At 43.6% G+C, this 15,745-nt stretch overlaps 1 protein-coding gene across 1 annotated transcript in view; it reads right to left on the reverse strand.

Moving 5' to 3' along the window:
- Positions 1–14,590, reverse strand: part of LOC144997933 (signal peptidase complex subunit 2-like) — a 28,234-nt gene extending 13,644 nt beyond the window's left edge. The window contains exons 1-5 of the mRNA XM_078957797.1: positions 14,477–14,590; positions 14,224–14,370; positions 13,953–14,006; positions 11,852–11,997; positions 11,619–11,725 (exon numbers count right to left, since the gene is read on the reverse strand). Of these exons, the coding sequence (XP_078813923.1) occupies positions 11,619–11,725; positions 11,852–11,997; positions 13,953–14,006; positions 14,224–14,370; positions 14,477–14,590 (568 nt within the window). The remainder of the gene's footprint in view (positions 1–11,618; positions 11,726–11,851; positions 11,998–13,952; positions 14,007–14,223; positions 14,371–14,476) is intronic.
- Between the last annotated feature and the right edge of the window lie 1,155 nt (positions 14,591–15,745).

Genomic DNA, 15,745 nt, shown 5'->3' on the forward strand with positions numbered 1-15,745 from the left:
GAGCCCAAAGAGGACAATATTGTGATACGTATCAGAGAGGGATGTTAAAAACAAGTTTACTCAGTAACAGAAAAAGGTTGGGGGGACCAAGACCCAACTCGTTGAGTCCCCCATAGACTAAATCCATATAGTCGCTTTTAGTTGGGCTTAATGCATCCAAAACATAGATCTGGTTCCCTAGGGTCGATATATCACGTAAAGTTTCTAACTTCACATGTATACATGGGTTATTTAGCACAAAAAGTCGTAAAAGGTAAAATTTTCTTGAATCATCAAGTTTCAAACTATAGAACAAGGTTCATTTATCTTGCTCCAAGATCTGGTCATCGTCATCCGTAAGAGGAAATGTAATTAAGAAGAAATGGTGAAATTGATCGTCGACGATTTGGAGCTTCGACGAGCCTACAACGCTGCAATTGAGAGGTTCGACGAGCCTACAAAGCTGCAATTGATCGCACCAACCAAAAGGTTGTACTGTCGATCCATGTCGCCAAAAACTGTGGTATTTGGGGTAAGACAAGCAAAATCGGAAAAGGTCAGATGGCTAAGCCTAGAGTTCTTGCAATATCCGATAAGCTTTCTCTTCATATCTCTATTTGTTTTCCTTTATCTTTATTTTGTGTTTTCATTGCAGGTTGCTAACAGTAATAACCTGTTTAAGACGATGTGGTGCCGATTTTTGTATTGCAGTGTTTATTAGTTGGGTTTATGATTTACTTAGCTAACTGGTTATTGCTTTCGCTTGATGCACTTCATACTTTTGAGAACTTGTGCATCTTTAATTGAACTTAGGAATTTGTTAATGATGCTAATTGGGCAATTCATTGGTGTCACTAAGGTTATTTGATTCTAGAGGTGTAAGGATAAGAATTCAAGAAGATACGTTGTCCTGATTAGGGAAGAAAGCTACTTACATAAATAAAGTTAGGATTGAGGTAGATAACAAATATATATTATATAATGATGGAATTGATCTAGAAAAGATTTGTTTGTATTGGGCTTAGTGATCAAGAGAAAAGTCCAATGAAGAAACTAAAATGAAGGATAAATCACCAAAAGTATCAATATATTGCCAATAGAGCTAACAATACAAATATCTTGTGCATTTCAAACAACTTTGATGATTTTTAATATATGATCATCCAAAGACTCCATATGTGGCATATCATGCATGTTACGTGACAATGTGGCATGCCATTTTGGGTTTGATAGCCATATTGTTCTAAATTAGAAAAACAAAAGTTGTAAACCCTAACAAAGTGAATTAGCGGTAACAAAGTGACCAAATGTGTAAAAATCAAAAAATATATTACCCTTTTAAGTCATTATCCCTTTAAATAACCACAGATTAACAAATGTTTTTATCGATGGCTAACAAGAAAAGTTCAATTATCATGTTAAAAGGGGGCTTATTAAGCATGCATCATTTTATCTATTTTTATGACTAACAATATCAAATGTGACTTTTTGTAACGAGCGTTTCCGGTATGTTAATTCCTTGGTATTTGTTTTGAAGTTTTGCAAGAGGGACTCGGCGAGTTCATAGCCTGACTCGCCGAGTAGGGTCGGGATTTCGAGCACGTGTTAGCTGGAGACTCGGTGAGTCCATATTCCGGACTCGGTGAGTCTGTCCGTCTGGGAGAAACCCTAAATCCCCGAGTTGCCCACTATTTAAGCCACCTTATGGCCCTCATTCTCGCCTCCTTCACCCTCAGAAGCTGTGAGAAAAACCTTAATTCATCCTTGAGTGTTTGTAAGTGATTTTTGTGTGCATTTGTGAAGGTTTGAAGAAGGAGAAGAAGAAAGGAGCAAGAAGAAGGATTGTAGAGCAGAGATTCAAGGGAAAGCAAGAGCTCTTTGAGGTATTCTTCTAGTTTCTTTCCCTTTTTATGCTTAAAAGCCCTTTTGAGATCTAGTTGGTGCCTTTCTCAAGCTTTGTGTTGATATGGAAGCCTTCTTATGTCGAGATATCTTTAGATCTGTATATTTAGGAGTTGTAGAGCCCAGATCTATTGCCTTTTTGGAGCTATTTTGCATATTAGCCCTAGATCTACCTCCTTTAGGCATCTTTTAGCCTTTATTCCCTTATTCATGTGTTTGTGCACGTAAAGTTGGAAACTTTACGTGGTAAACCAGCTTATTGGACTCAGATCTATCATTTGTATGTTCTGGATTCGAGCAGAAACGAGTGTAGAATAGTTGCATGGCGGTGACTCGGCGAGTCGAGTCGCGAGTCCCCGATTCCTTCCTTTTGAGCGGTGTCTGTCGTGTGGGACCAGTGAGTAGTAGGGTGGACTCAGCAAGTCGAGGGTAGACTCGGTAATGAAGGGACTCGGCGAGTTGTTCATACAACTCGGCGAGTCCAAGGCAATCTTCTTAAGTTCAAGAACAACTCGTCGAGTTGTTCATATGACTCGGCGAGTAGGATGAAGATTGTCTGAGTTCTTGGATCGAGAGGGTACTCGTCGAGTTGATGCCATACTCGACGAGTAGCAGCGAGTAGGGTTGAGGTGGGAGAGTAGAGACTCGGCGAGTTGGCGGCCCAACTCGGCGAGTCAGGTCAAATGAGAGTTGACTGTAACCAAGGGTAAAAGAGTCATTTTACCCAAGTGCAATGTTTAGTATTTGATTGAGTGTGTTTATGGACTTGTAGACGGGGATATACCGGAGCAGCAGCAGTTAGATTCCAGAGTCTTACACTCAGCAACCAGTTTACGAGGTGAGTTTCCTTCCCGTAGTTAGGGTGCTTGACGTCTTTGTGATACAAGCATGTTTGTGTTATGAGTTCCGGACTCTGTTCCGATGCAGTGTGCAGTATATGTGATTATGATAGTGTTATGTGTTATGCTATGCCATGATCGGTTAGTTCCGGACTTCGGTCCGATGCAGTCAGCTCCGGACTTCGATCCGATGCAGTTAGTTCCGGATTTCAATCCGATGCAGATAGTTCCGGACTCGGGTCCGATGCAAGGGACAAGGTCCCAGTCAGTTCCGGACTTCGGTCCGATGCAGCTAGTTCCAGACTTCGGTCTGATGCAGCGGGCAAGGCCCAGTATGTGCTTTATATATATGTTGTATGGTATGTGGTATTTTGGGGGAGCTCACTAAGCTTCGTGCTTACAGTTTCAGTTTTGGTTTCAGGTACTCCCGCAAGCAAAGGGAAGAGCTCGGGGTGATAGCATCGCACACACCACAGCTTTAGCTTTTATCCTGGGAATTGATTTAGTTTGTTTTGATTTGACATAGTATGATACAGCTTTCCGCACAGTGTTTTTATTATGTTTGGGATACATCACGTATGGTTTTATGATATGACACTCAGATTATGGTTTTGGTTATATTGAAAAACGAAATTTTTGGGTCATATTTTTGGGTCGTTTCAAGTTGGTATCAGAGCCCTGGTTTGAGGGATTCGGATACACTTCCGGATGTATCTGAACTCAAACTAAGGGAAATAAAAAGATTTTTTTAAAAAAAAAGAAAACGTCTTCTAAAAAGAATTTTGAAAGCACTTAGAAAGAAAGAATTTTTTTTCGAGATAAAGGTGTGTGCATGCGATCAGCCTAGCTCAAGTAAGTACTCCCAAATTACCCATACAAGTTATTTGTTCAGTTTCAGTTTCAGTAGAACAGCATGCTAGTATAGGACTAAGGATCTAGGAGAATGCCTTATGTGCCTGCTTTATGTGTTACAGCTTTATGAGTATTGCATGCTAGTATTGAGTAGACAGCAGTAGGATAGCCTGTTTAGGTTATGCCTGATAGTATGAGCTTAACATCCTATGCTAGTACAGTTTCTTGTTATGAGAATAGTTTTGCTTGAGTCTGTTTCCCTTATCCGAATGCTGCTTGCTTCGTGCTTTGTGGGGTTCTGAGTGATGGGAGTTAGCCATTAAGTGAACACGTCACACCACATGTGATCAAGGTTGAATAATCCCAGAGTGCTGGAACTGGCCCCATTGCGCAGCTCTTGTTTGAGTCCAACCATTATAGGGACGGGTCTTTTACTTGAAAGATTATCTGATCCTCATCACATGTGATGGTGTTTAGGTGGTGGTTAATTGGCATTATGAGGAAACCTTCAGCAGTTGAGGACCAGTTGTGTTGAGCCTGAGGTTTCCCTAGGGCAAGCCTAGGATGAGAGTAGCAGAGAGCAGCAGTAGTAGAAGTGACTTGGTGGAGTCAAGGCAGTTCTGGAGGAAAGTACGGATATATGTGGAAGGTAGTATGGGCCCGTACTACTGAAAGCAGAGGATCCGTACTCAAATCAAGGAAGGCCAAGACAAGACCAGGAAGCTAGTAGTAGTATCATGATCCCTTGAGATATTTCAGTGTTCTGATGTTGTTATGATATGTTTCAGAATGGTAGTTTTGCGTTCGAGACCAGCAGTCGGCAGCTCAGATGCCGGAGGGGGATCAGGATCAGGATCCGACCCGGAGGTCGGGCAGATGGATGAGTAGACCAGAGAGTTCCTTTCTTCTGAGGTCACCCGCATCATACTGGAGCAGACTCCTGTGATCTTCGGTTCGATCAAGGAGGGTATTTTAGAGTTAATGGATGAGAGATTGGGTATTTTCCGTGCCGAGATGGCGGCCATGATGGGGTCGTGCACACTTACATTCAGGGAGTTCAGGGCATGCGGAGCTCCAGACTATCATGGGGCGCGGGACCCCATAGCGAGTACCAGATGGTTGGCGGATGTGGCCAACGCTTTCCGCTCTAGCAGGTGTCCCGAGGGGGACAAGGTCAGATTGGCGTCTTATCTTCTGAAGGACAGGGCGCGGGATTGGTGGGAGGAGGTCGGACATGCCATCGGGGATGATGCGGCATTGGATGCCATGACCTGGGCTGATTTCTCTACCAGGTTCAGGGCGGAGTTTGCACCAGTCATTGAGGTGCAGCAGTTAGCTAGGGAGTTTCAGGACCTTACCCAGACTATAGAGATAGTGGCGGAGATCACCGCCAAGTTCAGGGAGAGGGCTCTTCTTGTTCCTCAGTATGCAGCCGATGAGGAGATGAAGAAGGCCCGTTATCATGAGATGTTGCAGAGTGATATCCGCATGTTTGTGAGCCGGTCCAGCTGTAAAACGCTGGATGACATGATTGCTAGAGCTCGGGAGAGGGAGATTGATCTCGAGATGGAGAACAAGAGGAAACCGGAGGCGGTTTCGGGTCCAGGCAGTTCAGGCAAAAAGCCCAAGGTATCTGATCACAAGTCCAGGAGTCAGCAGAGCCATGGTCGATGTGGCAAGTGTGGGAGATTACACGAGGGAACGTGCAAGGCAGGGAGTTCTGGCTGCTACAAGTGCGGTCGAATTGGGCATTTGAGCAGGGATTGTACGGCCCCTGCTACTGCTGTTGCAGCATCAGATCTGATTTGCTTTCAGTGCAATCAGAGGGGACATAAAAAGTCCCAGTGTCCAAGTTTAGCTGCAGCAGGGAAGGTGGTTGCACCTGCCCCTGCTACTTTGAGGATTACAGATGGCCGTCAGGGCCGAGCAGAGACACCAGTGGCTAGGAGCCGAGCTTTTCAGTTGACAGCAGAGGAGGTGCGAGCGACTCCTGATGTGGTAACGGGTATGTATCTTTCCTTCATCTCTTAATTATTATTATCGTTGAATATTACTTGATGGTATGTTTTATTTAGGGTCGTTCTCGGTGAACGGCATTTCTGCTTTGGTATTGTTCGATTCGGGGGCTACCCGATCATTCGTATCGCTTGCGCTTAGCAAGAGATTTAGTAGAGCTCCTGGGGAGCTGGATTGTCCACTAGAGGTTGAGATAGCAGATGATAGGACCGTGAGGGTCGGCAGAGTGCATAGAGGGTGTTCCCTTCAGATATTTGATGAGCAGTTTTCAGTGGATCTGGTACCTATTCCCCTGCGAGGGAATAAAGTTATTGTGGGTATGGATTGGCTAAGCCCCAATGGGGCGGTGATTGATTGTGAGCTTCAGCTAGTGAGGGTTCGCACTCCCAATGGGGGAGAGTTAGTGATTCAGGGCGAGAGGCCACAGCGAGGACCGACCTTTTGTTCCGCCGCAAGGGCGAGGCGCTATGTTCAGCAGGGTTGCGCCGGTTTTGTAGCTTACGTCTTGGATGCCCGGGAGAAGGGCAAGACGATAGTTGATGATGTTCCTATTGTTCGAGACTACCCGGATGTGTTTCCCAAGGATTTGCCGGGGATACCTCCTGAGAGACAGGTTGAGTTCAGGATCGACCTAATTCATGGTGCGGCTCCGATAGCCAAAGCACCGTATCGACTAGCTTCCCCTGAGATGTAGGAGTTGTCTACATAGCTGCAGGAGCTGTTAGACAAGGGTTTCATTCGGCCGAGCAGTTCGCCTTGGGGAGCGCCGATCCTGTTTGTGAGGAAGAAGGATGGGTCACATCGTATGTGCATTGATTATCGGGAGTTGAATAAGGTAACGGTGAAGAACCGTTACCCACTTTCGAGGATAGATGATTTGTTTGATCAGCTTCAGGGAGCGTCTTGGTTCTCCAAGATCGATCTACGCTCCGGTTATCATCAGATGCGGGTTAGAGATGAGGATGTACAGAAGACTGCTTTCAGGACCCGGTATGGTCATTATTAGTTCGTGGTGATGCCATTTGGGCTCACCAATGCCCCAGCCGCGTTCATGGACCTCATGAACCGCGTGTGCAGGCCGATGCTGGATCGGCCAGTGATAGTATTCATAGATGATATCTTGGTATATTCCAAGACGCAGGAGCAGCACGAGGAGCACCTGCGGGAGGTGCTGGAGGCTTTGAGGAGGGAGAGACTTTTTGTAAAGTTCTCCAAGTGTGAGTTCTGGTTGCGCGAGGTGCAGTTTCTTGGTTATCTCGTCAACCAGAAGGGTATTTTGGTAGATCCGGCCAAGATAGAGGCCGTGATGCAGTGAGAGGTCCCGAAGTCTCCATCTGAGATTCAGAGCTTCCTAGGGTTAGCAGGGTATTATCGGAGATTTATTCAGGACTTCTCCAAGATAGCAGTGCCGCTCACCCGACTAACCAAAAAGTCGGTGGTATTTCGTTGGGGGCCTGAGCAGCAGGCGGCGTTCGAGACTCTCAGACAGAAATTGTGCGAGGCTCCGATCCTTACCTTGCCAGAGGGAGTAGAGGACTTCGTAGTCTATTGTGATGCTTCGATCACAGGTATGGGGGGCAGTATTGATGCAGCGAGGCCATGTGGTAGCTTATGCCTCGAGACAGTTGAAGCCTCACAAGGCTAATTATCCTACCCACGATTTGGAGCTGGGGGCAGTTGTGTTTGCCCTCAAGATTTGGAGGCATTACCTTTATGGGGTCCGTTGTACTATTTACACGGATCACAAGAGTTTGAGGTATCTTATAGATCAGCCGAGTCTGAACATGAGGCAGAGGAGGTGGTTGGACGTACTGAAGGATTATGATTGTGAGATCCTTTATCATCCAGGGAAGGCCAACGTGGTGGCCGACGCCCTAAGCCGCAAAGTGTCGGCGGGCCCTATCAGAGATCTGTGTGTGAGGATGACAGTGATCACTCCGTTGTTGGAGCGGAACAATGAGGCTCAGATGGAGGGCCTCAAGGAGGAGAGGCAGAAGTGTGAGAGGATAGTGGGCCGAGTAGCTTCGTTTGATTATGACAGTCGGGGTTTGCTGATGCTTCACGGGAGGGTGTGGGTACCGTACTGGGGTGGAGTACGGCAGGTATTGATGGACGAGGCTCATAAGTCTCGATTTTCTATCCACCCAGGGGCGACGAAAATGTATCGAGATCTTCGACCTGATTATTGGTGGCCCTGCATGAAGCAGGACGTCGCTTGGTATGTTGAGAGATGCTTGACCTGCCGGAAGGTCAAGGCGGAGCACCAGAGGCCTCATGGCAAGATGCAGCCATTGGACATTCCCGTGTGGAAGTGGGAGGATATCACCATGGATTTTGTCACCAAGCTCCCCAGGACCGCATGTGGAGTGGATTCGAGATGGGTAGTAGTGGATCGGTTGACGAAGAGTCCCCATTTTATTCCGATCCAGGAGAGTATATCGGCGGAAAAGTTAGCCGATATCTATGTGCGAGAGATTGTGGCACGTCATGGAGTGCCGGTATCGGTGGTGTCAGACCGAGATGCCCGTTTCACATCCAGATTCTGGAAGCGGTTCCACGACGAGATGGGTACTCGTCTCCATTTCAGCACCGCTTTTCACCCCCAGACTAACGGGCAGAGCGAGAGGACGATTCAGACTCTTGAGGACATGCTTAGGGCATGTGTTCTAGATTTTGGGGGCAGTTGGGATACGTATCTTCCGTTAGCAGAATTCTCGTATAACAACAGTTATCATGCGAGCATTGATCGACCTCCTTTTGAGATGCTGTATGGGAGGAAGTGTAGGACCCCGATTTGTTGGGGCGAGGTCGGTCAGCGAGTCATCGGGAGCACAGAAGTGGTGCTCAAGACGACTGAGTTGATCCAGCAGGTCCGTAGCAGGCTGCAGACTGCGCAGAGTCGGCAGAAGAGCTACGCCGACAGGAGGCGTTCGGACTTGGAGTTCCAGGTGGGAGATATGGTCCTTCTGAAGGTCTCACCTTGGAAGGGTGTCATCAGGTTCTGGAAGAGGGGCAAGTTGGGCCCCAGATTTATTGGTCCTTTCAGGGTTTTGGCCCGGGTGGGTCGGGTTGCTTATCGGTTAGATCTCCCTGAGGAGCTTAGTTAGATCCACAACACCTTCCATGTGTCTCAGTTGAGGAAGTGTTTGGTGGATGAGTCAGCAGTCGTTCCCCTAGAAGATATTCAGGTTGATAGCAGCCTGAATTATATTGAGAGGTCGGTCGCGATTCTGGACCGGAAGACCAAGACCTTGAGGAAAAAGGTAATTCAGTTAGTGAAGGAGCAGTGGCAGCACCGGAAGGGGTCTGAGTGGACGTGGGAGGCTGAGGAGGAGATGAGAGTGCACTACCCGGAGATATTTGCAGATTCAGCCGTAGCAGACTTCGAGGACGAAGTCTGAGATAAGTGGGGGAGATTTGTAATGACCCGTTTCCGGTATGTTAATTCCTTGGTATTTGTTTTGAAGTTTTGCAAGAGGGACTCGGCGAGTTCATAGCCTGACTCGCCGAGTAGGGTCGGGATTTCGAGCACGTGTTAGCTGGAGACTCGGCGAGTCCATATTCCAGACTCGGCGAGTCTGTCCGTCTGGGAGAAACCCTAAATCCCCGGGTTGCCCACTATTTAAGCCACCTTATGGCCCTCATTCTCGCCTCCTTCACCCTCAGAAGCTGTGAGAAAAACCCTAATTCGTCCTTGAGTGTTTGTAAGTGATTTTTGTGTGCATTTGTGAAGGTTTGAAGAAGGAGAAGAAGAAAGGAGCAAGAAGAAGGATTGTAGAGCAGAGATTCAAGGGAAAGCAAGAGCTCTTTGAGGTATTCTTCTAGTTTCTTTCCCTTTTTATGCTTAAAATCCCTTTTGAGATCTAGTTGGTGCCTTTCTCAAGCTTTGTGTTGATATGGAAGCCTTCTTATGCCGAGATATCTTTAGATCTGTATATTTAGGAGTTGTAGAGCCCAGATCTATTGCCTTTTTGGAGCTATTTTGCATATTAGCCCTAGATCTACCTCCTTTAGGCATCTTTTAGCCTTTATTCCCTTATTCATGTGTTTGTGCACGTAAAGTTGGAAACTTTACGTGGTAAACCAGCTTATTGGACTCAGATCTATCATTTGTATGTTCTGGATTCGAGCAGAAACGAGTGTAGAATAGTTGCATGGTGGTGACTCGGCGAGTCGAGTCGCGAGTCCCCGATTCCTTCCTTTTGAGCGGTGTCTGTCGTGTGGGACCAGTGAGTAGTAGGGTGGACTCAGCAAGTCGAGGGTAGACTCGGTAATGAAGGGACTCGGCGAGTTGTTCATACAACTCGGCGAGTCCAAGGCAATCTTCTTAAGTTCAAGAACAACTCGTCGAGTTGTTCATATGACTCGGCGAGTCGGATGAAGATTGTCTGAGTTCTTGGATCGAGAGGGTACTCGTCGAGTCGATGCCATACTCGACGAGTAGCAGCGAGTAGGGTTGAGGTGGGAGAGTAGAGACTCGGCGAGTTGGCGGCCCAACTCGGCGAGTCAGGTCAAATGAGAGTTGACTGTGACCAAGGGTAAAAGAGTCATTTTACCCAAGTGCAATGTTTAGTATTTGATTGAGTGTGTTTATGGACTTGTAGCCGGGGAGATACCGGAGCAGCAGCAGTTAGATTCCAGAGTCTTACACTCAGCAGCCAATTTACGAGGTGAGTTTCCTTCCCGTAGTTAGGGTGCTTGAGGTCTTTGTGATACAAGCATGTTTGTGTTATGAGTTCCGGACTCTGTTCCGATGCAGTGTGCAGTATATGTGATTATGATAGTGTTATGTGTTATGCTATGCCATGATCGGTTAGTTCCGGACTTCGGTCCGATGCAGTCAGCTCCGGACTTCGATCCGATGCAGTTAGTTCCAGATTTCAATCCGATGCAGATAGTTCTGGACTCGGGTCCGATGCAGGGGACAAGGTCCCAGTCAGTTCCGGACTTCGGTCCGATGCAGCTAGTTCCAGACTTCGGTCTGATGCAGTGGGCAAGGCCCAGTATGTGCTTTATATATATGTTGTATGGTATGTGGTATTTTGGGGGAGCTCACTAAGCTTCGTGCTTACAGTTTCAGTTTTGGTTTCAGGTACTCCCGCAAGCAAAGGGAAGAGCTCGGGGTGATAGCATCGCACACACCACAGCTTTAGCTTTTATCCTGGGAATTGATTTAGTTTGTTTTGATTTGACATAGTATGATACAGCTTTCTGCACAGTGTTTTTATTATGTTTGGGATACATCACGTATGGTTTTATGATATGACACTCAGATTATGGTTTTGGTTATATTGAAAAACGAAATTTTTGGGTCATATTTTTGGGTTGTTTCAAGTTGGTATCAGAGCCCTGGTTTGAGGGATTCGGATACACTTCCGGATGTATCTGAACTCAAACTAAGGGAAATAAAAAGATTTTTTTTTTAAAAAAGAAAACGTCTTCTAAAAAGAATTTTGAAAGCACTTAGAAAGAAAGAATTTTTTTTTCGAGATAAAGGTGTGTGCATGCGATCAGCCTAGCTCAAGTAAGTACTCCCAAATTACCCATACAAGTTATTTGTTCAGTTTCAGTTTCAGTAGAACAGCATGCTAGTATAGGACTAAGGATCTAGGAGAATGCCTTATGTGCCTGCTTTATGTGTTACAGCTTTATGAGTATTGCATGCTAGTATTGAGTAGACAGCAGTAGGATAGCCTGTTTAGGTTATGCCTGATAGTATGAGCTTAACATCCTATGCTAGTACAGTTTCTTGTTATGAGAATAGTTTTGCTTGAGTCTGTTTCCCTTATCCGAATGCTGCTTGCTTCGTGCTTTGTGGGGTTCTGAGTGATGGGAGTTAGCCATTAGGTGAACACGTCACACCACATGTGATCAGGGTTGAATAATCCCAGAGTTTTGGAACTGGCCCCATTGCGCAGCTCTTGTTTGAGTCCAACCATTATAGGGACATGTCTTTTACTTGAAAGATTATCTGATCCTCATCACATGTGATGGTGTTTAGGTGGTGTTTAATTGGCATTATGAGGAAACCTTCAGCAGCTGAGGACCAGTTGTGTTGAGCCTTAGCATACTCATTCACTAGGCCCTCCACATCTTTCCAAAACAACCCTTCCACCAACACTCCATCCTTTGTAAGCCTACAAAACAACCCATATGCAATGCAACAACTATTATAAACTACTATATACATGTATGCATCTATGTGTGAGTGTGATATATATATATATATATATATATATATATATATATATATATATATATACCATTTGGTAACACTTTTGGTAAACTCGACAGTTGATTTTGCAGAAATGGTTTTTGGATCAACGCTTACTATGGTGAGTGTATACATGTCAGAGAATCTGGGCAATTTAGAAGACACCATTAATACAGTATTGTTATAAGCAGAAGCCTGTCAAGATAACAAGTATACCATTTCCATCAAAACTCAAGATAATTTTGAAGTTTAAACATTATCTCAAATTTAGAAGACACCATCAAGCATACGATATCTTCTTAATATGTAACATCCTGACTCTCAGGTATTATATTTATGTATTTATTTATTTTTAGGATCTAACGAGTGACTCGACGAGTTGTGTGCCCGACTCGTCGAGTAGAGTTGGATTGATCACGTGGGTTTAATGACCAACTCGACGAGTCAAAGAGGTGACTCACCGAGTTGGCGTTGTATGAGGAAACCCTAAATCTCCGGTTTTGTGTCCTATTTAAAGGTCCTTAAGCCCTCATTTCTGCCTCACCAGCCACCTTACATCCTTGAGAGAAACCCTAATTGTCCGCTTGAGCTAAAGAGTGAGAGAGAAGCTAATCTTATGATTATTAGTGCACTTTTGAAAGGGAAGTGGAGAGCATCAAATCTTAGATCAAGAGGAGTCTTTGGATCTAGAGGTTCATCAGGGTTTGCTTCAGTTGGAGGTAAAAAGATGCTAACTTGATCATTTCCTTATGAGATCTTGCTTTAGGGAGTTTTTAGGGTTTTCTCCCATCCTTTTGTGTCATTGAGTCCTTTTAGAATAATGGATTATAGGAGGTCTTGTAAGTCCAAAGACCCAAACTTTATTGAGCTAAATACAAGATCTTGTGCATCTAACCCTTGTTGGAGCTTGTATTGGCATTATGGAGCAGATATGTCATGCATGAACGTAAAAATCGATGCTTTACGTGATATTCTAGCCTTGGGAGACTAGATCTAGAGTTTGGAGTGGTGGATCTGCCTTAAGACGTCTGAATGAGAATACAAACTGAATGGACTCGCCGAGTCAATGAGCAGACTCGACGAGCCGGCTAGGGTTTTTCCCGATGAGTCTGGACAACGGTAACTCAGCGAGTTGATGAGACAATTTGATGAGTTAAGTTGGGTTTTCATGATGTTCTGAGGAACAATGGGTACTCGGCGAATCATATAGATGCACTCGGCGAGTCAAGTCAACAAGGAAAGTTGACTCGAGTGTTGACTTCTGTTGACTTTAGGGTTTAGGCAAGGCAGGGATTATGGGGACCATGGAAGGGTAAAATGGTCTTTTACCCATCCCAAGAGTTAGAGAGGGATTAGCATGAGTTTAAATAGAGTTGTGATCTTTAATTGTTAATTAGAGATGTGTATTGCGTGTAGGCAGAGATTAGATTGTTCAAGGGGTATCTGGTTTCCTTGCTTGCTTACGAGGTGAGTCTTCTCACTATACTTACCTGAGTGGTAATACCGAGTGACCGGAGGGTCTTATTTGATTTATCGACCGGAGGGTCCTATGTGCTTATATTGATTTATGTGATATTATGCATTTATGTCTTTATGATATATGCTATGGTATTCTGTGTTTTACTAAGATCGGACCGGTGGGTCTTCACTGAGATATTGGACTGGAGGGTCCAACCTAAGCTGTGAGATCGAAGGATCCTCACTGAGGCACATGACCGGAGGGTCCACACTAAGCCGTGAGACTGGAGGGTCTTCACCGAGACGCATGACCGGAGGGTCCATGCCGAGTTATATCCATGAGAGGCTTAATATTTGTGTATGTGGTATTTTGGGGAACTCACTAAGCTTTGTGCTTACCGTGTTATGTGATATGTGTTTCAGATACTTCTCAGGATCGCGGGAAGGCATCAACTTGATTGTACACACCGATTCGAGACTATGTGGATGATTCTGGGATAGTGACATTTTTATGTGGATTTGTGTTGACACTTGAAACAATTATGTTTTTGAGAAATATATTATGAGTTTTCTGAGTTTTAAAAATGAAAATTTTGATTTGAAAATTTACGTTGTTACATAATAAGCAAGTAGAATTTGAGCCTATTTAAGGATTATAACTACTGATCTATATTAAGATGAATCAAACTTACTATAGGAGGGTAGGTGAATAGAAATGAGTTCTTTTCCTTGGTGTAGATGATCAGCTGTAATATCCCATTGAATACTACATATTTGCCATAGTCAAAGATCAAACAAACTCAATTCTTCAAAATAGCAATAAAAGAAATTTAAGAGTGTAGAGTGTACATCATGTATCTCATTTTAGAATTGTGAAAAATATTGAACTTTCAGTTATCAATTTTGTAAATACAATGCACTATAGTGGAAATTGAATTTGGGGCTTAGAAAAGGATATAATATGATGCATCTAATGAGGATATTCCTGTTATCCATAAACTTCTGATTGTAAAACTGAGAAAAGAGGGCAATGATAATAATGATCGCTCTGATCAACAATCTAACGTTACTCATCCTCACATCTTCGTTGTAACCTTGATTAGTCACGATCTATTTCACAATTTAAGAAAAAAAGATTGACCATTACAGCATATATGAAAGAAATTGAAATCTGAATTCGAGATGTTTCTTGTTTGTGAGTAGAATTGCTTTGTACCTCAGTGACAGATTCGTCGAGTAAGTGTTTGATGGAGTGATGATCTAAGAGATTGGTCTTTTTAGGGTTTTTGATAGCGAAACTAGTGTTGTTGTTGATCGTCGCCGTCACCATCTTTGATATGTCTTGTCATGTATTTCCGATTGAGAATTCTAGGGAATGATATGATATTTGGGGATTGCAACTAAATCACAAAAATCCATGGGCCAGGTCTCTAGACTCCTTGCGTTTGTCGGTTTTTGTATTAAGCCCAGCTAGATGTTTTCTGTGTTTTTGGACCAAAACTTTCGTCCAAGTTTGCTTATCAATATATTTAATACAAATTTCACGTAATTTTTTTTTGCTTGGTTGACCTTTAAATTAATATAAAACTATTTTTTTATTTTTGTTAGATTTATATGTATGCTTACTTATTTTTTAAGTGAAAAAAAACACACACAAGTGAGTGTACCATCTCTCTCTTTCTCTTGAAAATCACGAATTTGTGTTTTAAAATCAACACTTGCTAAAAAAATAATAGATGTACCATCTCATTCTCAATTGAAAACCGAAATAGTCTAGCATGCTCAGTTGAAATCGTCGCTCACATCTCTTCATCTATCAAGACGTGTGTCCTAAACTCGAGGATGAGGAAGAAATTTGAACAATTTATGTGTATATATATATATATATGTGTGTGTGTGTGTGTATGTGTGTGTGTGTTCTTCGATTCGGAAAGCAACTGACCGAAAAAAATTAAAACCAGTAAAAGATTTGATTAACAAAGGAAATCGAAGCAAAACCATCAGTTAACCTCTTATTCAATTTCATTAAGCTTCCTGGTATCTATTGTTTTCCGTCTATAATTTGAGTTGAGATTGGATTTTAGTTTATGCATAAGAATACCCTAGTCTAGACAACATGTATATTACATAACATTGAAAGGTACATCGACTCATTGAGTATTTATTTTGTTTGGAATTTTCATAAGAGCAAATTACCAAAAAGTCACTATATTTTTGATATCCCAAAAGTCACTAAATTTTAATGTTTTCGATTTTAACATCCAAAATGTGATATCACCAAATAATGACACGTGACTAAAAAGTGTTACGTCGACTTGCATGACTGGGCCTAGGTGAGTGGTCAAAGTTTAAACAATTTGAAAAAAATCAAGAAGTTGATTGAAACAAGAAAAAAACATCATAAATGGTCCATGTGGTTTCCCAAAATCTGAAGTTTAGTCACTGTGGTTTAAAAACATCATAGATAGTCCATGTGCTTTCAAAA

This window comes from Lactuca saligna, chromosome 5 (genome assembly GCF_052625555.1).
Source record: "Lactuca saligna cultivar CGN05327 chromosome 5, ASM5262555v1, whole genome shotgun sequence".
In the NCBI taxonomy this organism is placed as follows: domain Eukaryota; kingdom Viridiplantae; phylum Streptophyta; class Magnoliopsida; order Asterales; family Asteraceae; genus Lactuca; species Lactuca saligna.